Source organism: Gymnoscopelus braueri, assembly GCF_963280865.1.
Source record: "Gymnoscopelus braueri genome assembly, chromosome: 13".
In the NCBI taxonomy this organism is placed as follows: Eukaryota; Metazoa; Chordata; class Actinopteri; order Myctophiformes; family Myctophidae; genus Gymnoscopelus; species Gymnoscopelus braueri.
The window spans coordinates 11,026,247-11,053,697 of NC_137615.1; the positions used below are offsets into that span (position 1 = coordinate 11,026,247).

The 27,451-nt window shown below is 42.5% G+C and overlaps 1 protein-coding gene across 6 annotated transcripts; it reads right to left on the bottom strand.

Moving 5' to 3' along the window:
* Positions 1-966: 966 nt before the first annotated feature.
* Positions 967-26,907, bottom strand: rhot1a (ras homolog family member T1a). Of its 6 annotated transcripts, none has more exons than XM_080447589.1 (21): positions 26,480-26,907; positions 24,651-24,709; positions 24,479-24,560; positions 24,243-24,286; positions 24,080-24,133; positions 23,827-23,879; positions 22,510-22,618; positions 20,170-20,271; positions 19,761-19,859; positions 19,261-19,369; positions 18,583-18,703; positions 16,755-16,839; positions 16,405-16,550; positions 16,125-16,225; positions 15,075-15,205; positions 14,019-14,102; positions 13,770-13,892; positions 13,054-13,256; positions 10,797-10,919; positions 4,908-5,054; positions 967-2,090 (listed from the first exon to the last, which is right to left on the bottom strand). In XM_080447589.1, the coding sequence occupies exons 1-21, from the start codon at positions 26,514-26,516 to the stop codon at positions 1,973-1,975; spliced, it is 2,130 nt and encodes a 709-aa protein (XP_080303715.1). In that variant the 5' UTR covers positions 26,517-26,907; the 3' UTR covers positions 967-1,972. The 6 variants fall into 6 exon arrangements, 5 of the variants coding, with proteins under 5 accessions (XP_080303715.1, XP_080303717.1, XP_080303716.1 ...); XR_013934349.1 differs by lacking the exons at positions 967-2,090; positions 4,908-5,054 and adding exons at positions 5,288-5,555; positions 6,839-7,326; XM_080447590.1 differs by lacking the exons at positions 967-2,090; positions 4,908-5,054; positions 10,797-10,919 and adding exons at positions 6,869-7,326; positions 9,665-9,751.
* Between the last annotated feature and the right edge of the window lie 544 nt (positions 26,908-27,451).

The following is a 27,451-nucleotide window of genomic DNA, read 5'->3' on the forward strand; positions in this document are numbered from 1 at the left end:
AGGCTGGTATTCAAAATGTACTTGAGTAAAAGTACTGGCATCAAAATAGGCTAAAAGTACCAAAAGTAAAAATACTTATTATGCAGAATGTCCCATTTCACAAGTTCAATATGGATTCAAACCAGATCTACAGAGCTCACAACGCGTCGCGACGCATTATGAGCTCGTAGATTGGCTCCATTTATATTAGCTTGGATTCGCCATTGATGATTTCACTGCCCTCCACTGAGACACAGACCGAGTAGACAGAAATGGTACCATATTATCATGAGCATTAGTGAGGAGGACCTACACGTATTACGGTATATGAAGATAGGTTGAAAATGGGTTAAGTCGTCCTTTAAGTACAATACTTGGTTACATGTACTTAAGTTACTTTCCACCACTGCTAACCACCGCCAAGCTTGAGGTCGTTACGCAGGGATTAAAGCAAAATAAAATCTCACAACTGAAAAATGTTGTTAGTCCAACTCGTAATCTATGTGAAATGGCATGGAAAGAACACACCAACGGTCTGTTTACTAAACAATTAGCATCATGTAAAATGTTTTTAGCCAGGTATTTTCATTCTAATCTTAAATTCCCTCTGTTCTATATACAGCCAACCATTTGATGAAATTAAAGATTGAGGCCTTAACTTTTAAGAAATGTCCCACATTAGGTTTTATGGAAGATGCCTCTGTATTCTATTGCTAGTTTGAGCACTTCAAATATTCTTTAATCTAGAAATAACCGCTATTTTCGGTGCATGACATCCATTGACTTCCATTGAAGACATGCCGACTTCTATAGAATCCAAATGACTGAAATCAGTCGTGGCGACAGAACTTTAATCCATGCGTTACGACACCTCGCCGATTCCAACTAGGCAGCAGTCGTTCTCCTACAGGAGACACAGCTGACGATAATCTCTCACCAACCTGGTGTACTGAATTTAATAGTAATAATAACACACATAAGGCCAGCCTCGATCACACAGTTCTTTATTGTAAATGCTGGAAAAGTCAATGAGAATAAACATTTCCATAGTTTTAAGGTGGGAGAGGTGCGCTGAATGGCCTGTTGTTAATAACAGCATTATCTCTAGCTCCGTTAGTGTCTACGATTTCATAAAAATAGAATATGACAGGTAAGGCTCTATTTGAAAACCAGAAAAATAAAAACAAGAGGCAGATAGTCATGAAGTAGACTGTGAGGACAGTTTGATGATACTAAATACAAAAGTACATGACAAAATTTGTGTCATGCGGTGCAGAGCAAAGGAAAAAGAACACTCAAAACAAAACATTGACAAAAAATAACAGGTTAATAAATTAATCTCAAAGAAAATAAATGTGCACAACACCCATGAACTTTATGCTGTTAAAAAATGGCGTTGCTGTGTTGTGTGTCTGTAGGCGCAGTGTAAAGAGCTGCAGGTCATTCACCGTGACAAAGTAACCTTCAGTGATCTCATCTGGTAGCTGGGAGTCCATCCTAAAACCCTGGGGGAATATACAACTGCAGTCCCTTTCACTGTATCTGTGTGTGGCTGCCCTCTTCTGTCTCTGATCTACAACCATCTAAATAATAATACTGACCTGGGGGGGGAACGTCTGGATTACAATCATCTGTTAATACAACCAGTGACTACTAATGTCTGACCTGGACTAGACAAGACCAACATAACCCAGAATGCCTGCAGTTATATTTGAATGTTTTGTTACTTGATATTGCAAAGAACCTCTTACATGCCCCAATCAACAAAAGAGGAAAAACATGAGTTACAAATAAACGTTGTTCTTCAGTTTCAAATGTATATAAAAAATGAATCTATGGTTTCCGTCTTGTCTGTTTTCTTTTTTTTTGGGGGGGGGGGGTGAGGTGTGCCTGAGGCCACAGGGGTGGGTTGGTTGGTTGGGTTGTCTTTTAGTCTTTCAGGGTAATGAGGGTGGAGGAGGAAGTATTTGTCTCATGCTTTTGAGTTGGCTGATCATCGCTGTTTGAGCAGCGCTCTGTACATGGCGAAGCCCAGCACGGCGCATACGGTGGCGCCCACGCTCGCTCGGAGCCAGAATGTCGAGTTCTTCACGTCCGCTTGAGCCATGTGCCTATGTGTGAGTGAAAGGGAGAGAGGGAGAAAGAGATTAAGAGAACGTAAAAAAAATTAAAAATCAGTTGTAAAACTAAATTGGGACCAGTTGCCAAATGACAAAACAAAAAGTCCAGTTCTGTCTCAGATGGAAACCTCCTGAAACAAAAAGGTGCTCATGGCCATATAGTCCATTTCCCATAAATTCAAGGTTTTCAAAGAGGGAGTGCCAGATTGGCCAATTGGAAAGGAGAGGGAAAACAATTATATATACATAGTATATTGCTATTTTGCCCTACATCACAAGGCCTTGCTTCTCCAGTATGAAAACTACTACTACATTTGTTTCCGTTACATCTACTTGGCAACAGGCTTTTCTTTTGTCATTTGGCCTGGGAAGCAGGATGAAGCACAGCGAAGCAGCAGGGGTGAACAGAGGAGTGATGTTGTCTGTGGGACGGTGAGACAGAGGCAAAGAGGCCAAAGTTCTAACCAAGCTAATATACACAGATGGGCAAAAAGAACAGAGGAAACTATTCAAACCTTTGCTAAGGAATATTCATATCAGAAACACCTCTGCTCGGAAACGTTTCCTCTCATGTCATGCCAGCTGGCTTATCTTTAAGACCCTTTAGACATTATTGTCTACATAGTCATTATTGTTCAACAATAATGACATTTTTCAACCCCTGAAAATATGTTAAAACAGTGTATTTTCTGCGTCATTTTTGACAACAACTAAAGTATAACATAGCTGTGCACACTGCAGACTACGATGAAGTGATGGTGGAAATGAGGAAATTATGGAGCAGGAGAGGAATGATGAGACGGAAAGAGCATTTTACGTACCCTCGGTAGCTCAAATGATAACTTTGCTCTGGAGAAATAGCAACTTTCCATACCAGCAGTCACATATACATGTACTACAGAGATACCTGAATGCAGCCAAGCAGACGAGCCAGCCACTCACGGCAAAGGCCCCAAATGTCAGTTGCTCTAGTTGAGGCCTTCGACACATATTAGCATTCTTGTACTATTTGTCACCGGCAGTACCTCTCTTGAAACAAATGCCACCAACACAGACATTAACTGTATATTTAGCCATCTTAAAACCACAAATGTGATACCAAGCCTCTCTGCGAAACTTCAGCCGATTGGCATCAGCAGGACCATACTGGAGTCACTATGTCATTGTCAATGTCCATTCATAATATATATATATAAACTTTATTTCAGACACAATAGGTCCATAAAAAAATAGATACAAAACAGACAACACATAAATAGCTTGAGTACCAGACTGTTTTCACTCTATTAAGCCCAGATCAATTTTTTAAAATGGCGTTCTTTTGTAGGTCGCTTGTATACGTGATTGTATTGCTGTATATTGTGTTACAGTATATGTTTATATTTGGTCCTTCCTCAACCGGGTGAATCAGCCAGTTTAGTGAACAGACCATAACGCTTGTAGATCTCTCTCTCTCTCTCTCTCTCTCTCTCTCTCTCTCTCTCTCTCTCTCTCTCTCTCTCTCTCTCTCTCTCCTCTCTCTCTCCTCTCTCTCTCTCTCTCTCTCTCTCTCTCTCTCTCTCTCTCCTCTCTCTCTCTCTCTCCTCTCTCTCTCTCTCTCTCCTCTCTCTCTCTCTCTCTCTCTCTCTCTCTCTCTCTCTCTCTCTCTCTCTCTCTCTCTCTCTCCTCTCTCTCTCTCTCTCTTCTAAACTGATCCTATCCAAGCATAAAATGCCAAAAACAAAACAGAAAATGTGCCACACACTTTTCTCTGCTTTGTGTTAATCAATCTTTCGGTCAAACAGGGACCTTCATCAGGATCCAAAACATTTTACAAAAAGCACTTCACGCAAAAATGTCAACGTCCATGTACGATATGCTGTTGAAGTTGCATGTGAACAGACAATCACATGTAGCGATGACGGTATGGTCCTTAAGAAAGCAACAAAACTGAAATAGTCAATAACACAATGAAAGCAATTCAATAAAAAAAGATGACGTTAACGAAACCTGGGGGGAGTTGGACCATTTCCTACAGGACAAGTGAAAGTGCACTGCAGACTATAAGTTAGTTGCACTTCTCCTCTTATAGCAATGACTGCATCATCACCATGCTGCAGTCACTCAAAATAAACAAACATACGGTATCTACACACACTCACTCTCCCACACACATACCAGCATACACCCTCTCTCACTAACATGTACACATTCTCTTGCTCCCTTATAGATAAAGGATAATGCCTTAACAGGTCCGTTCATGAAAGTCCTTGCGGTCTTGTTTCCAATGAGGGCCTGTGAGCAATTAGGGTTATCTTGCTCAGGGACAAATTTCATTTCATCGACACATGTGCTGGCCTGGCCTGGAATCGTACCTGGGGCAACCAGGGCCTCTGGCTCCCTAGGCGGGCTCACTAACCACTCAGCTATGTTGCAACAGTAATCAATTTAATCGATTATAAAAAACTAAATAAAATTAATAATCGATTTTACCAAGGATAATCGATCTTGGGGGGAAATGCTTTAAAAATAGCAAAAACAACCAATCTACAAGGTGACAACGTGTCGCTCTGCGACGGGTTCTGAGCTTGTAGATCGGCTATTTTCACATCCTATGAAAAGTCGAGTCTTTTCACGTCGGTTAGTCGATATATAAAAAAAATAAAACAAATTATGAAAAAAGAAATTTGATTAATCAATATAATAATCGCTAAGCAAATAATCGGTAGTTGCAGCCCTACAACCCCCCCCCCCCCCACACACACACACACACACACACACACACACAGACAGGTGTCCTTGGCCCTGGCATCTGCAGTCTGTCTTTACCTGTGTGGAGGAGGCTGGGGTGGTTTATCAGAGGCCTCCATGTAGATGGATTCCTCTACGTGGGAGATGGCTGTAACCTGATGACTCAGGCTGAAATCCTCCTCAGCCAGCAGGTAGGACCCCACACCCTCCACCCAGCCCCGCAGCCTTACAGTACACGCACAGACACGCACACACACACACACACACACACACACCCAACACGGGCAAGGACAGAATACATACACACAGACACACACACGAATACAGTAGGCAACGTCAACCTCCACCCAAACCCCCCTCACCTGACAACACAAACCATGAGCCCAAATCAATTCCTGGTCAAATAAAACAGCATTCGACAAAACACACCGTGTCAGCCAGGCTAATACACACCTCATTTACACAACGACTGTACACACCGCATGGCAGCCACATCTGAGGGCTGCTCTGAGATCACATGGTTATCTAATCAAATTCATGACTGTTATTTATGATGGCTGCAGGGTTTGTTTTGGGCTTTTTGACAAATGAATGACTACCATCCGTAATTGAGGATTGAAACTTGCCAGTATTTTTCTTTTCTTTTTTTTGTGACCGTTGCACTACGTATTGATCCTGTATATTTAAAGACTATTTTCAAGCTACAAGTGGTTTGGACTATTGAACCTAACTTAGGAGGGAAAATAAATGTTTTCTTATATCAATGTTCGTGGTCAGAGACAATATCCAGACAACAGTTAGTTCAAGTAATTTGATTGGTCGACACTTTCCAACAAGGTTCAAGGTTTCTTTAGTTATTGTAAAGAAAACATGGTATGGTTCATCAGAAGAACCATGATATACAGTAACGGCACTGGAATGTTTTACTCTAACTAGATATTAACGACAGTTATGTTGCTTGGTAATATTTTTCCTGTGACACTGTATAAAGTTAGGGGCTATAAATTGGAGCAAAATATAAATACAAATTCACTAAATACAAATGTAAAGCAAGATAAGCACAGATAATTTTTCTGAGGGCTATTCTGCTTTTTTTTATTGAGTATACACTACAGTAAAGAGGGATAGAATAGATAAGATACAGGGAGGGAAAATGTAATGACTAGTGCCTCCACATTGTCCCAACTGTGAATCCTAACCTGTGCAAACAGGTAACAATTACTAACAATGCAGAATGTAATTCTGGGCCAGCCAAACCCATTTACAGTAGAACTGCTGTCAATGTGGTGTGTATGACCTTATACTTCATTAAATGACCACTCTGAATGACAAAAACATTCTACTTTTACCTGAAAAAAGTGTCAATGCGAAATGGGCCAAAACGTATTCTTTTTTTAATGATGTGGTCGTTTTTACAAAGTATAAATTAGCCTAAAGTTTAGTGGCATGCTATTAATCATTAACTCCCGGAGGTTAAGAAGACATCACCAGGACACGGCAATAACTGGGCATGTCTGGGTGCTCAACCTGAAGATTTTACTTTTGTTTTGTTGTTGTTTTTTCCTAACCAAGCCATTGCAGGCCTCATAATCACTAGGTGAATGTAGCAGGCCAAATCCAAGAAAAAGCAGTTCACGCACAATATAACTTCATTCAAAGTAAGCCATTCAACACTAAAGTATTATGCCACCACCCTTCCCCTTGTATAAACATCAAGCACTACTCTCCAGCCTGCAAGGGACTGGAACCTACCCCCTACCACCAACAGATGGCGACATCACGCTGAGGACCAAGGCAAGCCCTTGTGGCTAGTACTGAAAGCCAGTTAGAAACATACTGAAAGCCAGTTAGAAAGATACTGTAAGCCAGTTAGAAAGATACTGTATGAGGCATGCAGAGATAAAGGATGGGACGATATGAAAATTACACGTCACGATTAGTGTGGCAAAAATAATTACGATACCGCGATAATCAAAATATGCTTAAAACTTAAAATGGCACTTTTGAACCTAACTTATGAGGGAAAATAAATGTTCTCTTATATCAAGATTCGTTAGCCACTTGAACGTCCCCATTCTGGGGGCAACGTTCGCCAAAAATTGCCAATCTACAAGCTCACAACGCGCTGTGAGCTTGTAGATCTGCTATTTTTGGCAAATCGATTTGTGTAGAGTGAAATGAGAGTGTACCAAATGCGCTCTTTACAGGGTATAGCGGTTTCAACTTCCAATGGTACTGAATTTGCAGGTCAACAAAAGCTAATTCATCCTAGTACTGTATGACGGAGGACACTTTGACGATAAATAAAATTTTCTGCGATACGATTATTGTGAACGTTTTTTTTATCACGATAAACGATAATAACGATTATCGTCCCGTCCCTAGGTGATGAACAATTGTATAATCAGCACAGGGTGGACACATGCAGTATCAGCACAGGGTCGACACGTGCAGGAAGAAGAGAAAAAGAGGCAACCAAACATGCATGTGTGAACACCTACAGAGGGGAGGGAAAAAAACAAGAACAGGAAACGGTACAACATGGAAGAACAGCATGGAATTAAAAGGGTGATTGGTGGGTACAGTAATAAATCATCAACATCAATGTTTTGATTTCGTATTTCATGTAAACACCAGACAAATCAGTTAGGGTATTTTGGAGTCTAAACTCACAAGAGAAGACAATAACAAAGGCTGTCACAACTGACTGCAATTAAAATGTATAATAAAGTGCTCTAATCAGGAAGCCCACTGGCTCTTGTAAACATTGACGAAGGCATCTAAGACATTAATGACTTTTTCAAAAGTAAAAACACCTCTCTTGTGGGTTTGGACTCTAGTGTAAGAAATTGAATGAGATTAACTTCCAAGACTGAAAACGTCACAGGCAATCATTTCATGCACTTTGTTTCTATTATTGATGCAGGTGGTCAAATAGCAAAGAGACATGAATGCAGTATGCACAAGAAGAAATTAAAACACTTTTATAATGATTAAGGAAATCACAGAGCCAAACATGTAGACATGCAGAAATCAATGAGGGTTTCAGCTCGAGTGTGACAAAGCACAAACCAAAACTACAGAGCTGTGGTTTTGCGTTTCGTTCACTCGCTATGCAAACTATGCAGCTTTTTTTTTTTTTGCAGTGCAAGATTTACGATTTGCATATCCACCTCAGGTGACATCTAGGGGCAGATGGCTTTCTACTTTGGTTTAGTCCCTGGTTACACACGGTTCCTACACTTGGCTTTATAAATGGTTTCTTTCCATTTTTGTTAATTAAACTTGTTTTGCCCTGAACACTGAATCTATTCAATGGTTTTGATTGATTTCATTTAATGTAATTATATTAGTGGCTGGACTACCATGACAATTAGCCATAGTATGGAGGCTTAAAGTCTGTACAAACTACTTTTCCATGTCTTTGTGCAATTCTTATACATTTCCAAGTCTTAGAATGATGAATTGGATCATCCATATTGTTCCAGAACCAACGCAGAATCCACTAACAACTCATCCATTTTTAAAATTTTATTTAGAGTAGCCAATTATTTTTACCCCCTTTTCTCCCCAATTTAGTCGTTATGCCAATTGATTCCTCCCCACACACATTTCTGTGTGGTCATTCGTATCCTACTGACTCACCTGCCAGTGAGGAGCCCTCATCAGGAAGACGTAGAGCCTTAGTTCGTCCTACTCCTCCCGCGTAACACTCCTTGCTGACAGGTGCCCCCCCAGCCCGTAGGCGTACGTGCAATGACCAATATCACCCACGCCGCCCAGCTTCCCTCCCCCCAACACGGACCAATTGTGTTCGTGTAGAGACGCTCGACAAAGCCAGATGCACCACGGTGGATTCGATGGTGGTGGGCAGTGACTTTACCACTGCGCCACCCGACTGCGCCCAACTCACTGTTTTCTGATTTAACTATTCTAACTATTCTATGATTTCACAGACATCCAGGATCCTCGCTATACAGAAGTACAACCCCTTGCCTGTCTGCTCTTCATAACAAAAAGGTTAAGTAATAGGGTTGGGACCCTTTAGGATTTTAATGATTCATGTTACCCTACGATTCCCTCTTAACAGTCCGATTCCTTAACACATTCATTTGGTTCTAAACACACAGGGGATCTGTGTGAGACGAGCAGTGAAGACCGCTTCGCTTTGCGATCCGCCATCTTGAAGCTACAGCGGTGAATGCTAAACAGCGATCAGCGATGAGAAAAACAACAACAGAGATAATCGACTTTTAGGTTTCGTTTTAGACAGGAAGCGGATACGATCGGAAAAAACGGAACCCGGATAATTCCGTTTCCGGTGGTGCTACAATGAAATGTGTCGTATCGAAAGTGAACACCACTTCGCGTAGGTCTACGCGATTGGCACGTGCCGGCTTTAAATAGGTTCGCGTAGATCTACGCGATTGGCAGTCAATGTGTTAAGGGTTCCCTTCACGATTCCTGTAGGGGGTTACAAATGAACCCTTACAGGTCTGTAACTCTGAGTGTGTACAAATGGACCCTTACGTGTCCATTTGTTTCCATTTGTTGAGTTACAAATGTGATGGAACCGATTCCGGTTCCTCAATGTTCCCATCCCTATGTGAACCTATGTAAAAATAGGTCAAATATCCTGTGTACAAGCTCACAACCCGTCGCAATGCGACACGTTGTGCTGTGAGATTGTCGATCGGCTATTTGACCTAGTTTTGAATTTTGGGCCTACTATGGCATGCCTATGATGAATAAGTAGTACGTGAGTTTGAAAGTGGTTAGGACATCGTGCAGTATTCATGCAGATTCCCAAACATCACCGCACACTGTTCCCTCACCTGGCCAGTAGCCGAGGTGTTAGCTCACGCAGTTTGGTCAGGCTGCCCTTTGTCAGGCTGGACAGAATGGAGGTGGGTGGGGTGGAGCTGGGGCAGAGACCAAGACACTCAATCACAACCTGATCTAACCCCCAGGGACACTCAAACACAACCTGACCTAAACCCCAGGGTGGCTCTCAGCTTATCAGGATGACGTGGCCGGAGCCTCAGCGCAGCACCTGGTGCGGCCAGGTGAAATTCCTCATAATTTGCTAAATACATTTTTATAAACCAATAAACCCTAACAGCTATTAACACTCTCACCGCCAGGCCCGTAGTCTATGGGCCGATAAATCCAACTGTAAAGCGCCGATCCCGTAGCCTACGGGCTGTGGTGCCTTTTCCTTTTTTTTCGAAAAAATAAACTTTTTTCTATTTTCTAGTACGGCACATTTCATTGTAACACCACCGGAAATGGAATTATTCGGGATCACGTTTTACCGATCCCGTAGGACTCCATTCTAAAGCGCACACTGCAACGCCATTTTCTTCGATTGTAGTTTTTCTCCTCGCTGATCACTGTTTAACATAAACCGTTCTAACTACAACATGGATGCCCCGTTTGACACGTGGTTTGGACTGGTAGATCTCCGCGATGTTTACAAACAGTGCACAGATCAATCTTAAGGATTTTAACGAGGTCTATGGCGACGTGAAAAAAACAAAAAACAACAATAAAACGTTGGCACTGGTGAGTACATTATGAGATTAACCTCTGGCGGTCAATGTGTTAACTGGACGGCTCCGATTGGACAGCTGTACAATGGTGATACCCATTTGGACTATTTTAGAACAGCTATTCTGCAAAAAATCAATCTTCTGGAAATATCTAACCCCCTGCAGCCAGTGGAATTATTATTCCAAGTTCTCCTGTTCTTTGTAGTGGATATGCAAAGTAAACCCGACTAACAAGTAGCATTAAGGGACAGTAATGGAGCTTTTATTGTAACTACTTAGTGTTAAGAGAGCTCATGTTAGAAAGGTGGCTCTGTGGCCCAAACCCATGGAGCAGGCCACTCCAAAGGATAGAGACAGAGAGAGGAAGGCAGAGGCTATGTTAAACCACTAGGGCGATCTCTAGGTAATAATGGACCTGTTGAAAACGACCCTGCGGAGTTGAGCCTTAATACTGTGCAGTAGTTCCGACTTGAGGAGGTTCTGAGACAGGCAATAGGTGCACCTGTTGCAGGTGCACATGCAGCGTAGACGGGCATGGCTGCGGAGAGACACACATAGACAAACGCACGCACGCACGCACGCACGCACACACATACACACGCATATCCCCAAACATACATAAATATGCCCACATAAAGAGAGGTCAAAGCCTCGTCTATGGTTGACAAATGTTCAGCCAAATACCGGTCAGGGAAAAGAGAGATCATGTTCAGAGTAGAAATAGTATACTGCTGCCATTAGCTTGTTCATCCTTAAATGTTACTTTCATCAAAGTAAATAACAAAATACAACAATGAATCAACAATTAAAAGATCTGTAAAGCACCTTTGCGATCACAGTCAATTTAAGGAGAAAAGGAAAGCGACAAACAAAAAGGGGGAAAGCGTCAATGAGACCAGGCTAACGCTAAGGGTAACATGTAAGACAGTTTAATACTAAAGAATAAAGACCTCAAAGTTTCAGGCTATATCGATGCACTGAAAAACATACTTTGATAATTATTTCCTCTCTGTAGCTATAACTGACTGTACAACCATTGCGTTGTAGACATTCGATTGATATTCTAGTTTGATTCAAAGTCAGCGCATGCCGGTTGCTGCCCAGATAGTGTGCTGACCACATAATCGCAATGTTCGATTCTGGCTAGAGACCTGTATTGGATCTCTGCCCTAGCTTAATTTCCTGATACTCAACACTGTCCTGTTTAAATGAAAGCTTAAACAAAATTAATCTCATTTATCAAGAGCAGAGGACAGTGGACATGCACGTCATTTATCCATTTAATGTTTAAAGGTAAGGGAAGTCATTTTCTTTGGTTAAAATAAGTGTTAAATAGCTATATATTCTGATAGTCCTCATTGGTATAGAGTGTTTGTTCAGTAACAGGAGTCTCCATGTCTCTCCAGCTCTTTTCAGCATTTTCAGGTCGGGATACCAATTCTATCCAATCAGGATAGAGAACTCAGGTAGAATACAGATTAAACAAGTGAATTGGATTTGGAAGTGATGACACAAATAAATGAGCAGGCAAAATTGGAACTGCAAAACTATAAAAATGAAGCTGATAAATGGGTACTCTTTCCTGATTGGCTGAAATGTTGTCACCTACCTGAAAATGATTTATCTGTTTATTAAAGAGCTGGAGAGACAGGGAGGCCCCCTGTGACTGAACAAACACTCTATACAGCAATGATTACTATCAGAATATAGAGCTTTAACCTTTTAACAAATAACGTTTTGTTTTAACCAAAAAATATCACTAACCCTAAGGCAGAACTTGGCCATGAACAGAGCTCCTCCTGTTGTGGTGGGTTATTCGACTGGAAGCCAGCCTGCTCGAGTCACATTACGGAGCTGACCAAGTGATTTCCTCTAAATCCCTGCCTTGCTGCAAAGACGCGTTACTCCTGCTCCACATCACACTGAAATCTAATGGTCTTAGCATCGCACATAAGAGGATTTGTGCAGTTGTTAAGCCAAGATTAACAGGTGTGTCCAATTTTGTTCTCGTTAATCTACTTTGAAGTGTAATCCGATGAGAAAGCTTTGAGGAGTTAATAAGTCTCTCCAGACTCCAGAAGCTGGATGAAGTCAATGGACTGGACTGGCACAACGTCAATAGCTAGCGTGCACACGCATAACGGACTAGGGAGCTTTATTGTGAGACTTAACAGAGCTACGGTATTTACGCAGATTTCATCATGAACGCCTTGGCACAATATCGACGTGCAACCAAAAGGCCAAAGATAACAAAGCAATCTCTATTGTGCTGGAAACTATCAGACAAGTACACCCCACTCAGAAACTGCTGGGATTCCTGAAACCTAACAGCCTCTTTCCTAATTTTACTGGCTTTTAAAAAAATAATGTTAACCTGCCAAATGGACCAGGTAGAACAGTCGAGCTTAATCCGACACAACCAAAAACGAACCAGCATTTTTGTCACGTTCTCCTGACTACGTACATCATCAATGGCTGAGGGCAAAGCTTCACTGCTAAATAGAAAGGCCCTGTATGCCAGGACGGTCACGCACAGGTGATGATGCATGTAGTGGTATGTACAGTATACACATACAGTATGGGAGTTTCCGGGCAGTCAGAAAGGGATGAGAGATAAGAAAAGCAGGATAAAGGGCAAGTGAGGGCAGGTTACAGGAAGGTTTACTACTCACGGGTACATGGCCATTGTGGTGAGTTTGGTATAGATGTCTTTGCCGGGCGCGTCTACGGTGTTGCAGGTGAACGGCTGGGGCGGGTGGAGCTTGTGCTTGTGGCAGAAAGCCAGCGGCGCAAGGTGGTAGTGCTGGCGCACCTCGTGGAGATCTGACTTGCTGGCGATCACCATGCACGGTGTCTTGCTGTCCATGAAGTATTGCTGCCAAACACAGAGGGTCAAATGTTACTCAGGAAAGCCGATACCCTTTCACTTGGCAGCGTCATGCAACTTGGGAATGCAATCGTACCTTTTTTCACTCTTTGCTAATCGTTGCAGAGCCACGTGTTAAGGTCAAAACGTAGCATTTCAGTCCGTTATTGTCCCTTTTTGGGGAAATATTTTCTCCCATAAAAAACAGACACAGTATATTCAGACCACTGGCTAAACTGGCTGAATGAGGAATGCTATATACACTGTAAAGTCCTTAAGTGTTCATTTAAGAGTATACAAATGGAACCAAATTGGGTCCCTTTGATTCATAAACAATTTAAATGGACTTGTCACTGAAAGCATACCATGACAACGTTCTTAATGTCAACGTCAATCAGTCTGATGAAGGGCATGTAGCCCGAAACGTCACAGCACTTTTAAGGGTGCAATAAATATTTCTTTAAATGGAGCCCATCAGTGTGCGAGCATTTGTTCATTTGTCGACGTTCTTGATGCACACACCTTGTAGACCTTGGCGCAGTATTCGAAAGAGCGAGGGTCGTTGACGTCGTATACCAGGCAAACCACGTCACATGATAGATCTGCATCTGACAGGAAGTCAAAATCTGGCATCACCTCATGGAGCTGGGAGTGTGCGTGCCAAAGGGAGGTGAGAGAGAGAGAAAACATTTACAACACAGCACAATACTGCAAGACGATATGACTGTAACAGTGATCTTAAGTGCAGATACCCTCCCTGCCTGCCCTTACCAGTAGGTACTTCTCCTGACCATAGACATAGGTGGTGCTGATGGCGTAGAAGGACTTATGGTCTTCTCTGATCCTCCTGTGCCACTACGAATGAAAAAGAATCAACATCAAATCAATTATCCACATCCATATAGCCTCCTCCACCCTCATCTTTGCGTTACCTCCATAGGCAGACTTCACTTGACACAAACATCAGCCAAAAATCAGTTCCAAATCATCCACGCTGGTTGAGGAGTGAGATGGGCTGTAAGTGAAGTGCAGCAGAGATGTTCCCTGCGTATTAACATCAGTGTCCCCAACTCCTTATTCTGGGCATGTCCTAATTGCCAAGCATTCAGTGAAAATGGCCAATCTACGAGCTCACAGAGCTCGCCATGTTTATATTTCTGGCTTCTGTGCTGATTTATTGATGTACCTTCATTTTGTCCTTCAGCCTAGTGTCTATGGTGGACCTGCTATTGTATTGAGTCATGCTTTTTTTTGGAAGGGATAAATCCCCGGATAAATCCTGGTGACTTTAGTCCTGGCGGCAAAGGCACTGATTGGCTCGGTTGTTTCTTCAACCTGCGACAAGAATTTGATGAGGGCAACACCACCTTTGAAGCTTTTGAAGCTTATTGTACTGGATTTACGAACTGGAAGAGCAAATGTTGGGAGAGAAAAGGGGAGTAGAAATGGTGAAATAAAAACATAAAAATTGTTTGATGCTTCAGTGCGTCTTTGGCGCTCTTAAAAACGTTGAGCGAGCCACACAGCGGGCAGCGGCAAGTGTAGCTTTGTAGTTTCATGTCGCCAGCTTCCATTGAAAATACCTTGAAGTCTGTTGCTTTGTCGCCGCTAGCGTGAAGCCATGAACAACGCATGAATTACTTGGAGTTATTATGTTTAATGCGGGCAGGATGAGCGCAACTAGGTAGCAAACAAGGATTCAGGAGTCTGGAACCAGGCAAGAGTCAACATTTAATCCAGAGCAGACAATCAGAACCGTGGTGGTGTGGCATACAAGGGATCTTAACAAACGTAAAATAAAAAGAAGCATCTGTGCTGCCTGCTGACCTGCAGGTTCCTGCCCAGGAAGGCTTGGAGGAAGCCACTCTTGCCACTGCCCCGCGCTCCCAGGATGTTGCAGCGGAAGACACTGCGCTGCGTCTGCTTCTTCTGCAGGTCGATGCGCTTGTTTCGCGTCACTGTGGAAGAGGATTAAGACACATTTTCAGACAATTTTAAGCAATAATCGAATATGAATGAATAATAAAGGTAAGATAAATTCTAACTATCTGGGGAGAAAGGTTGTATGCACATCAATCAATAACGGTTGTTTTTGAACAACTCGATCAGCTCAATAGAGGTCCCCGACTTAAAGTTATACAGTGCAGGTCCACAAATAACGATTTTTAGCAGCCTCTGCTGGTCATTACCGTCACTGCAGGCCGTTCTTTTATTCCTCTGTTACCCAGAATTCCATTTGTTTTCACCGGAAGACGGAAGCGTTTCAAAAAGCGTTCTTTTAATTGTTTTATACGATCTGTGGATCGTTTCTCTTAGCCAGTGGAGCTTTAGCTACCGTGAGCTGTGTTTTCTTTTTCTGTTTTTTTCCGATCTTCAAATCATACAATCTCTTAAAATCAGCGTGAGTTTCCCTTTTGTTATCAGCGCGGTAGTTCCTGGCCAAACAGGAAACCGGTGCGGTAGTTCCTGGCCAAACAGGAAACCGATGCATTTCCTTTTCCGTTTTCCGGCCGGATGACGTCATTTTCGCGGGAAAGGCTCACCGAGCCACCTTTTCAATAGAAATTATAATAGAAAAGGCTTTCGGGGGTGAAATTCATGGAGTGGGTGTTGTGAAACATTTGCCACTCACAAAAGATATACAATTTAACTTTAGTTTTGTTGAAAAAGTTACCTAGTATTACTTTAAGCCCTATGTTATTATTTTTTTGCGTCTATAATGACACCCCCCCAAAATGGGGAGGCCAGGTTGAAAGTGGTTAATATTGGTACAATACACATGCATTCATTGGACCGAAACATGATTCTGTTATTGGAACTGCCCTACTGGACAGGACAGCCACCATTCATAATGGAGGACTGGCACGTCCCTCTTACCTGTGATGGCTGCTGCTTGGGACTCCTGCTCATAGATGATGGAATATCCCAAGTAGCCTAGATACTCCAGACTGCGCTGCACATCCAGGTATGTCGTTAACCTGGAACAGAAGACACAAGGCAAGCCATAAGTCCCAGAAAGTATGAGTGGATGTGCACCTTGTGTTGTCATTGTACATAAATCATTGAGATTGAGATTTATCCAATGATAAAGCACATGTACAGTATATAATGCATCATCTTTGGCACATTTTGTATTGTGTGTGTGTTCCTCTCTTACGTCCACTGAGAGAGGTATCCTTGGTAGGTGATCCATCCCTGGTCGTTGGTGCACACGGTGTTGTTGACGTCGTGACCCCAAGGCATGTGGGTAAACACCTTGAACAGGTCCTTCACCTCCTCAGGCGACAGTGCACAGTCTCTGTCCTGAACACACACACACACACACACACACACACACACACACACACACACACACACACACACACACTACAATGAGATTTTTTCCGTGGTCGTTGAATTACAGCCAACTTATTGAATACATGCAATTGCAAGTAGTATTAATAGAGACCATGATATGACTTCTATACTCAAATCATAAATATTAAAGCACATTCTTGACTCACTCACTTTGTCATGCTTGTCGAAGACACTCTGGAGGAAGAGATAAGCGTTGTGGTTGAGCTCTGTGGTGCAGTCTGGGGGGACTTTGAGCCTGGTATACAGATACAGACAGGGTTCCATTTGTTAAAAAACAAGAGAAATATGACACAGTCATTGTATACCACTGTATACCACTGTATACCAGATAAATACAGTGGCCGAACACAGTATTGCGGGTCGTCTTTAGATCCCATATTCTGAGAGGACATTGAGCCCTCATTGGCTAAATGACCAGCCAATGAGGAAAAAGTCACGCAAAAGGACCAGCCAATGGGGAAAAAGTGACCACTAGCGAGGGTAGATATAGACCAGGTTTAGCAACCTGGTAAAAAAAAAAGAATGACCAGGGGGGGTATCAAAAACAGAGGCATTGATTCCCCCCTATCCCCCCAGAACATCGAACCCTGGATACAGATACAGTACAAGCCAACATTCCTGATCAACACAAAGTCTCTCTGAGGCTAAACTGCCGTTAATGTTGGGACTAGGTGCCTTAGTGCGAGTCACAACACATCACCAGCAGCCTAATCTCTCAGTCTCAAGACAGATTCAGAGCTCTGCATCTGATTCAAAGGAAAGGAAAAAACAACACGATGGGTTCCCAGATTGCCAGCAGCCAAATTAATAACAGTGCGACAGTGAATCACTTAAGGATATTAAGCAAACAGCAGCAGACTTCTTGCAATGGAGTAAGGTAATTGCTATAATCAGGCCTAACTCAAGTACTCAACAGTCCATACGACTTAATTTCGAAAGATGGCGAGGTATTTGCAAGAGTATAAATGCATTACACGTACAGCAATGGCATTACACATACAGTAGTGTTACAGTGGTGGCTGCAGGTGGTTTCAGCTGTAGTCTGTGCCTGTTAGGGCCCCAGTTGCAGTTTTGTAAGCAGACACAAAAAAGATATTGAGTGTTGAGTGTGATGATGATGAAGCCATTCATTCTAAACACAGGCCTTACATGTTGAGGGGAAATTAAATTGTATTCTAATATTCTTTTTATTTCTATTTATTATCAAATAAGAGGTTCCACAATGTACTCATACTGTCATGTATGGATGTCCCCATGCTGTGTTTTTGCCCTTGATCTAAGTAATTTAATGTTAAATTAAGAGACGGGGGAGCTCCTCTGTGGGTCCGTAATTATCAGAAACTGAAACAGGTGCTCTTTGGAGAGGGTTCATTTGTAGGTCAAGGCATTTAAGTTCCTTCCATTTGTAGTAGGCCGACATCAAAGCGAGAGAATCAGGTGAACTTAAAAAGAACATGTTTTGGCCTAGGGGCCTTCATCAGGGTCAGCCACGGACCAATAAAACGCTTTTTAACTTCACTGAACGGAGTGCCTACTAAGTAATTTAATGTTGAGTATACTATGATAGAGGCCCAATACAATCGTCATAATTTCCTAAATATGGTGGCACAGTGCAGTAAAGAAATAGTTCAGTAATGGTGAACAGAATGCTTTCTTTTGTATTATCATTTCTGCTATTTGATCATGGCATAGTGTGATATCAAACCCAAATATACATATATATAAATATACATTTATCTATTCCTTTAAAGATACTAAATCCAATCAATTTGGGGTTTTGATGCCTCTCGCATTGCAGCCATTACCAGTGGCTGCTTGATTCCTTTGACTTTCAATCACTAACTTTTAAATTTAAAATCTGTCATGTCAATGCCTTATAAAGCGTGCCGAGACTCTCTCGCATATCTCTCCTGACTCTCTCTACTGTACAAAGTGCTCCATCTAACAATGAGAAAAAGAAAACCCTGGCGCGGCTCACATGGGGAACAGATACTCCTGTGTGAGTTCCAGGTCGTCATCGTAGCCGAACCTCCTCAGCACTGTCCAGGTGGTCTCGTGTCGGCCTCTCTGGATGAACAGCGTGTGCAGGAACAGAAACCCTGCGGTGTGCAGAGGAGATCGGGGTCAGGTCATTCACACGGGAAAAACGTGACCATTCTAAAGTTATGATGTTGTAGAGCAGTGTTTCCCAAACAGTGGGACGGTCACGGTAAGTAAATATGAAAAAGGTACTGTAGTGCACGCACATCCGTGGCCCAGGTGCTAGGCCAGGATATATATATATATATATATATACGTGTCCTGATGAAGGTCTGAACAGGCCGAAACGTTGACGAGCAATAAATTATAATATCCTTTTTTTTGTATCCTACATTTTTATTTATTTATTATGACAAAATAAATCATAAATATATTTATGAAATCAAAGACATTCTATAATTGTAAAAAAAAAAAAAAGCGAGGTAGTGAAAATAACCGGTCGACAAGCTCACAACTTACAAGTTGCGAGCTTGTACACACTACACAACGGCTATTTTCACTAGTTTGGGCCCCGAGGAGACATCAAATTTCTCTTTTGGGTCTCGAGCTAAAACGTTTGGGAACCACTGTTGTAGAGGACGTGAATGAACAGTGTGTGTGTGTGTGTGTGTGAGACCTTTGAGTGTGAGTCCGTTGTCATTGACTCCATCGGTCATGTTCCTCCTCACCACGTTCTTCACATCCTCTAATGCCTGGGGTGCCAGCGGCGTGTTGAAACACGTTCTCTACATACACATGGAGATACGTATATAACACACCTACTGTACCACATTACATCACATAACAAACTGACAATTCATCTTGCTAAATGTCAGACAGCTACGGCACAGTTCCTCTAACGGAAGTGCAGTATGTGATGTCATATAAGGACATATCTAAGGACTATCTACCCTTAAAAACTATTATATTTTTCGAGGTTCGTTTCAGGTCTAAACCTGCCTGATAAACCCCCCCAACCTTCTTTCAACACGTTTTTTTTTTTAGGTGTGAAGCAAATCAGCAGGTTCTTTCACTTGTGCCACTGGCCCAGGCTCACACTCCTGCAGCCAAAGTACACACACAGCCAAAGTACACACGTACAAGTCACACTCGGAGGATATAAAATCAAGAAGTTACCTGGAAGAAATTGAGCTCATTGTCATTGAGGATGCCATCGTTGTCCAGGTCGGACACTTTAAAGATTCGAGTCAAGGCCTTGATGCAAGAAGGCTTCATCTGCAACACAGAAACACATAATAAACCATAAACTACTGGGCGGCTACACAACACAGAGCAGGTCACTCAGAAGTTAAGCAATCACTGCAGAGAGAGAAAAGGGAAATTGCAGGATAGTGATACAAATCGATAAATTCCTGTAAAGACAACATTGATTTAGGGAGTGCTCTTGTAAAAGGACACTCTTTAGTATTCAAAATAGAGTGGAACCCTGGATGACGTCACGCCCACAGCTGTTTCTCGTGATCTCATTGGCAACTGAATTATCCCCCGCAGGATCAATAAAGAGTAATCAAGCTTCAGGGCTCACCTCCTTCTCCTCTGGACAGTACAGGGGTCCAGTGGGGTGCAGAACAGCCTTCTGGGCGTAGTAGAAGAGCTCAGAGATGTTCTTCAGGTTTTTGGCAGAGCACTGAGAAGACAGGAGACATGTAGAAAGTCCGAAGTTAGCCTCTCTATATAGTAAACTTTACCAGAGATTTTATGTATGCTTTATAGAAGTTTAAAGATAGAAACTGCAAACCGAGCTATGGCACACATTTCTTCATTGAGGAACAAATAAAGACAACATTTCGTCAGGTTAATTGACCTGAAGAAGATTCACTATGTATCAAAATGTCTTATTTGTTCCTCAATAAAAACACTGAACCATTGCTCTGTGTGCTGGTTCTATCTTTAAGCTATGCTACATTTGTAACATAGCACCCACAGTTGAAGTGTGCATAGTCAACACTTCACAATCACCGGCTTCGAATGCTATCAATGCATTGAATGGGAGATTATCACGTTTTATCAGACCTTTGAATGGGCGAGTATCCGCGATTTAGACCTACCCGCGATTTGTCAGACCATTCATGGGGCGTAATCAGGAGCTACTGACCTACTTGGAGGCGGAGCAGTCCCCACAACAATATTTACGATTCTGTGCCTATCGGTACATAACTCGAACGGCGCTGAGTAGGCACAGGCGAACGTCACACCGTTCAGGACTGCAACTCGGTCGCCTTAGCTCCCTCGGTGGTCCTTCACCGGGTGACAGTTCGCCTGTGACTGCGCGCCTCCGTCATGGTCCGAAACCAAAACCAAAACCGAAACTGAACTATTTAAGTCATCTCCGTTGGTAGGTCAGTATGTCTTGATAACACCCAATGAATGGTCTGATAAATCGCGGGTAGGTAAGTAGGTCGCCTATTTCGCCCATTCAAAGGTCTAATAAGTCGCCTATTTCGCCCATTCAATGCATTGATAGCATTCGAATCAGGTGTCACAATGTTTTACTTAGTATGTCACACAGTGAAGGTTCACAGAATGGACAACCTTGCTCTTTGGTCCGTACTAAATTAAAGCGTAATTAAAGCTTGGCTGCTGGAAGATGAGGAAGGGTGGGAGAGAACAGGCTTTGTGTGCAGAACTGTGTACCAATGTGTTTTTTTTTCTCAGCGCCCATCTAGAAGTGCTGGATGGGCACTTCCAGTAGGAAGCACTCACCATACAGGCAGAGTGATCTTTCAGCTGAGAAACTGGTTGTCAGGCAAAATCTCATAGCAGATGTAAAGATGAGGGCACAAGGTACAAGGTAAGAGTACTCGCTCAGGGTGAAGGGAAGGCTTGTACGGACAGAGGATTGACCCGCCTGTCTATATTGGTAAATAAAATTGTATTGGCAAATTAAAATCTCAGCGAGTAGTACCACTGTACTTGTAGGACGTTGATAGCTGGTCTGTTGTGGTGCATCCCTCTTACACTGTGATTGGACAGCTATTACTTAAAAGAGACTGTGACAAGACCCAAAGTTGAACATTTTTCAACTCTCTGCAATCACATAAACGTCAAACTTGCACTGCACAGTGCAGTATAGACGCTCAACACCTCGTTGTGCTGTTGCAGTTTGTTTCATAGTGTAAATATGCACCGTTGAAAACAGTTCTTAATACACACTGGCCTCCAGAAAAATACTTGGTGGACACAAGGCCTAAGAGGTCTCACTCTATCAACTTTGGTGTTATCTGATTGTAAAACTGATTGACACGTCACTGACACAAGTCCAACTTACACTCTATGTGCATCCGTCCCCAGGCACTCACCACTCTGTGTGCGTGTGCACATGCTTTTGCGTGCATGTGTGTGTACTGTGTACACATTTGCTGCCTCACGTAGTCCCCATCTCCTACTTTTAGTCTGGTAACTAATCCAGCAGGGAAGCGCCACCAATGAAATTTCACATAACACGGAGGGGAAACTTGAATTTGACACAGCTTCCTCCATTACAGTCTTGCATCTCAGTCAGCACACTCTCTCTCAGTCAGTCAGTCAGTCAGTAGGTCATGGCCTTAGAGCACAGCCTTCAGTAACATAAACCCATTAACCAGTCAGTCCGTGGAGTGTAAGAGGAGTCGGTACTTGCTGGCCTGCAGCCCAAGCAGCAGCTTGGGACCCATCTGTCCTGCACACCAGCCCTTAGCCGGTCGATGCGTCTGGGTCGGATTGTGAACGGGGCAAGGCATCGCAAACCAGAGTCGTATTTCATTTGTCATTCATTTCATCTTTCACAAATGCTTCATCAAAGCCTGCCTCCGCAAAGTTGTTTGCGACCGTTGCCATACGGGAAGTGCGTACGTGCAAGTGTGTGTTTTTATATATAGCAGCTTACCTCTACACAGGTCTCAATGTCCTGGTACTGATTCATGATAGGTAGGATGGTCTCCATGCTGCTGTGTTCCACCAGGTCTGACTTGTTCCCCACCAGGATCAATGGCACCCTGCAAGTAACACCTCGTATTAATACATCACCCTCCTATTATATTTTCTCATTCTTTTATTGAAGGGCTTATCATTAAAGCCATTCATGCTATTGCTTCCTGTGATTTGCCTCTAGGGCAAATCCAGTGTGACAAATCAAAACCATGTCTAAGCTGCAGTATAACCCTTAAATTATGGCATTCAAGGAACATTGAAGCCTATACATATAGATAAACATATATCATAAGTCATAAAAATCTCAATTTCCAAAGTTTGTTCATACATACAGTAGATACAGGCCAGATATTTTTGTTGCTGTCATATAGCAACTCACTCAGTAAGTGAATATTGGACATAGCATGGATGTCTGTCATGCTTTTAATTCTATTTACAACCAAAAGGTGATAACAATTCTTTCCCACTTCTACTTGTCCTGTAGGATAAGGTTACATACGGTATATAACCTTGATCTAACAATCTCAGTCCTCAATGCACTACTATTCATCTATAATCTGTACGGACTGCATTATTTAGATAGATGTATGCTTGCTGTCTGCTTGTTGACGATAAGTATGTTAGACATATGCTAGGTTTGATGTTTATCTGCGATGTTACTTACTTTGTAGTCCTTAATTGTAGCACTATTACTTGACAGTTTAACTTATTGTTGGTTGACATGGGTTCATTCCGCTTACAATTTTGTAAGTTTGTAAGATGCTCTGGATAATAGCATCTGCTAAATGCCTTAACTTGTAATTGTACAGTAAATTGTTCCCCTAGTCCCAATCATACACAGGATATGATTACAACTTATTTGGCAGATCTTACAAAATCTGTTTTTGTGACTGAAGGTTTCAGACATTGCTAATTGTCATACTATGTGCTGTACAAGATAGTGAGTCAATATCCAACTCTTGCATGAAACCCTGTAAAACCTGTTGCTGTAGTCATAAGCTAGAATCACATGAACTAATATGCATGCTCTCTGTTGAGGCAAGTTTACCATTGGGACAGAACTCATAGGCATGTGAAAACCAGGTCAGTAGCTGCCTTAGCAAGGCATACTATACCATGTAAACATAAATAGGACTCAATAAGTCTCAAGAGAGTTCCAGCTGCCCAGCTGTCATTGATCCACAGGGAACAGACAGAAACATGCATACACATACGGTACACACACATACACACACACACACACACACTACATGACAAGGTGACATAAACACACCTGCTATCCTTGTCCGTCCTGTCATTTATGAGGGGAATCCAATGGCTTGTCACCTGTGGGAACAAGACACCACAACATAAAGCACTGTAAGCTGGCACAGATATTAATGACCAACATACCAAAGTTTAATTTGCCAGACAGGTCGACAATGATTCACCAACATATTCATATTGTAAGTCAGACACACTTTAATTAATATTTTAACATGTAGCAGGATGACCGGGTTAGTCAGATTAATAAACACTAAGCTCACCTTCTCAATGGACTTCTTGTTGTTTACTGAATACACTATGCAAATAACGTTTGCCTGTAGAGAGGAAAAAGACTACATTAGCCCGAACAGTAATGTACTTTAAACACACACCAGGGATGAGTCTTTTGGGACAGAGGTAAGGTTATGACGAATTCCGACCAACCTTGGATATTTCTTGAAAGAGCTGCTCCTCTGACTGTTCTGCCTCTGTAGAGTCAATAAGGGGAGTGAGTGGAGAATTGTACGCAATCAACACTTCCTTGTAAGTTTCAAACATTCACATTCATTACACTGTTGTGCATCTATTATCTTCTAGACAGAGGATATATACTGATTGATCTCTGCCTAAGGTGTGATGAGGCAGAAAGAGGTGTTTGTGGTATGGCTGGTTTCGGTTACCTGAGTAGTCTACTATGTGTGTAGGGACCCTCTCTGGGGTGACGTCAGCTGGAATGGTGATCTCCTCAGCTCGGAGGGGAACCTGGAAGACACCGAACATCAACATAAGTGGAAATGTACAGACCTATCTTAAAAACATTTCAAAGCATTCTGTTGATCCATTCATAGTTACCTCATCAGGAAACTCCTCGCTGACCAGAGACATGATCAGGGACGTCTTCCCCACCTTGGCTGTGTAAATACAAGACAAACCGGCATCAGTGAGTGCACTATTAATTAACTATGACCTGAAGTAATGCATGTGTTGTAGAGAGAAGGGGACATTCTCTGACCTCCCTGGTTAATGTCATGAGTGACAGGGCACAGATAAGACCTCCTGGAGAGGGTTACATATGTATGTGTTGTGATGGCTAAGCGTCAAGGTGTTGGAGAGTATATTGACTGAGGCTGCAAACAAGGAAGGTGGCAGGGCTGGCATTTTTTTATACCATCACATCCCATGGGGGATCAGTTTTCAGCTTTGCCCAGCTGAGTGCTGCCCACAGAGGAGTGCGGATCACATCCCATGGGGGAACTTCAGTGTTCAGCTTTGCCCAGCTGAGTGCTGCCCACAGAGGAGTGTGGAGGGGGGGAGCAATTAGGGGTTAAGTGTCTTGCTCAGGGACAATTCGAGTGATTCTAGTGTTATTGTGTATATAATGCTGCAGTGGTATTGCCATGCCTCTACAGTACATGTATCTGCATTAGCAAACAACATTACATTTGCTCTAAAATCATAAAACAGGCTAAATGTTTTGGTCTCCAACCTGCACTAGCAGTATAGTATCTAACGAATCTAATATCCAATGACGTGCGTGTTTTAAATATCGTTCTTCAACCCCTGGATCTTTGACGACACTGCACTTTACTCCAGCACACAACTGGGGGGCACGTAGCATTTTGGCCACCCCTCACCGCCAAGCATCCAATGCCAAGCAGCAGAATCTGGCTATGTAGGCCATGCTGTATCACCACAACTGATACAGTATATAAATAGTACAGACAAACATACACTGGAAAGAAAGAGCGCAACACACCAGGGGAGGGTATGGAAACAGACCAGGGCAGGGGAGATCCACCACCACAGCCTTTGATGTGACATTGCTGAACTTCAGTCATGCAACAAATAAAAGTCAACATATATGTTTGACACATGATGACACATAACTTCTGATTCAAATTCATAATAACCGTGTTGGGTCTACTGAGACTGAGAGATTAATCTGATCTATTTGAATTGTTATATTCAAGGCTATTTAAGCCATTTACACTTGACATTAGCTTTAAATGTTACAAGGCAGCTCAAAGCATGGTTTAATCGTGCTGTGGTGGGTGGTCTAATAACCTGCCTGAAATACCTATAATGTTAAACTGAAACCAAACCCATGATGACATTGTCTGGTGGTGTGCTGTCATTAACACCTTTAAAGTACTTCTAATTTTGGCAATCAGCACCAGACAAAGGGCGACACTGCAAGTTATGTATTCAAATAAATGAAAATACATTAATAACAAGTAGATGAGATCAGTGTGTGATGTTATCATGACAAGATGGTACTCGATGAATACACAGGACCTCAATGGAAATAAGCCATAGGCTTTTGGGGGGGTTATCCTTTTATTTAAGTCTTGAACTGCTGTGCTGTGCTTTTTTGTTAATTAAGTATTCAATCAAAATTCAATCAAAAAAAGTGTTGGACTGTACATTTCATAACAATATACGGTTTACACAATTCGATTGCATGTGCTGGAAAAAAAAAAACAGAAATCAATTGCCTTGCCGAAAATAACAGCTAACAGTCGCACCGCGACGCGTTGTTAGCTTGTAGATCTGTTATTTTTTGGGGGGGGCAAGCCAAGCTACATCCTTCCTTGCGCTAGTATGTAAGAGCTATATTAGCATCCTCGCTAACACATAGTGTATCATCAAATCATCTATCCATTCCACCCGGTTTAACTTACGTTCCCCCACCAGCAGTATCCTCACGTCCTTCCTCATGGTTTCAACGTTGTTTCTTCCTCCACACTGGTCTTGGATCTTATCCTCTCATGTGCTTCTTTCTGGACGTTTTCTAATCCGTCCTCCGGTGCACTAACTCCGGCCTGCGCGCTGCGCTCACACCGCTGGCTTGTCTGGATGTCACACAATCTCTGGTTTAAGGACAAACGGGACGAGGGGAGGTTTCTCTTTAATTGTGGGCCTCCTTTTCCCACTCGTTCCTTCCACAACGCGTGACTCTTCCACCCGGGCCAGTGAGACTTTAATTAAAAGCCCTGGTTCGTTATTAGTATGATGTTTATAGGGTCTCTTTGACGAACTTTCAACGGCATTTCGCAGAGGATTGTTTCAAGCTCGCGCACGCCTGACCTCCGGTCCACCGCTACCCGGCAACTACGGCGAGATGTGAAGGACAAACTTCATCCTGGGTGTTTCAAAAGAGGGGGGGAAATAAAAAAGTGCCTTTAGTTGCCCTCTGGCGTTAACAAAATGAACTGTGATTTCATTACACATTATGGCCATGTGGCATTCCACTTGAAACATGATAACCTATCATGTGGCATTCCACTTGAAACATGATAACCTAACTGTTAGGTTATCATGTAATCTCATGAGAATATCATGTAATCTCCAAATGGGAAGAAAATACCCCTGTTGTGTTAGGTCATAACACAACAGGGGTATTTTCTTCCCATTTGACTATTGTGAGATTACAATGCTCTCTAATGACATTTTGATGTCCAGCATCAATGTTCAGCATCAACAGTAGCCTGTATAATGTGTAAATTGCCAACATACTGTATATGTAAAATAAAAAAGCAGGCAAGTCCCTTTAGTGTGACCGCCCACGGCATTCCGAAGATGCAGAGTGATGCTGAGCAAACCTTTCAAGTTTTGTACTTGCTTTTGCGTCAAGATTTGTTCTCCCTTTGAGA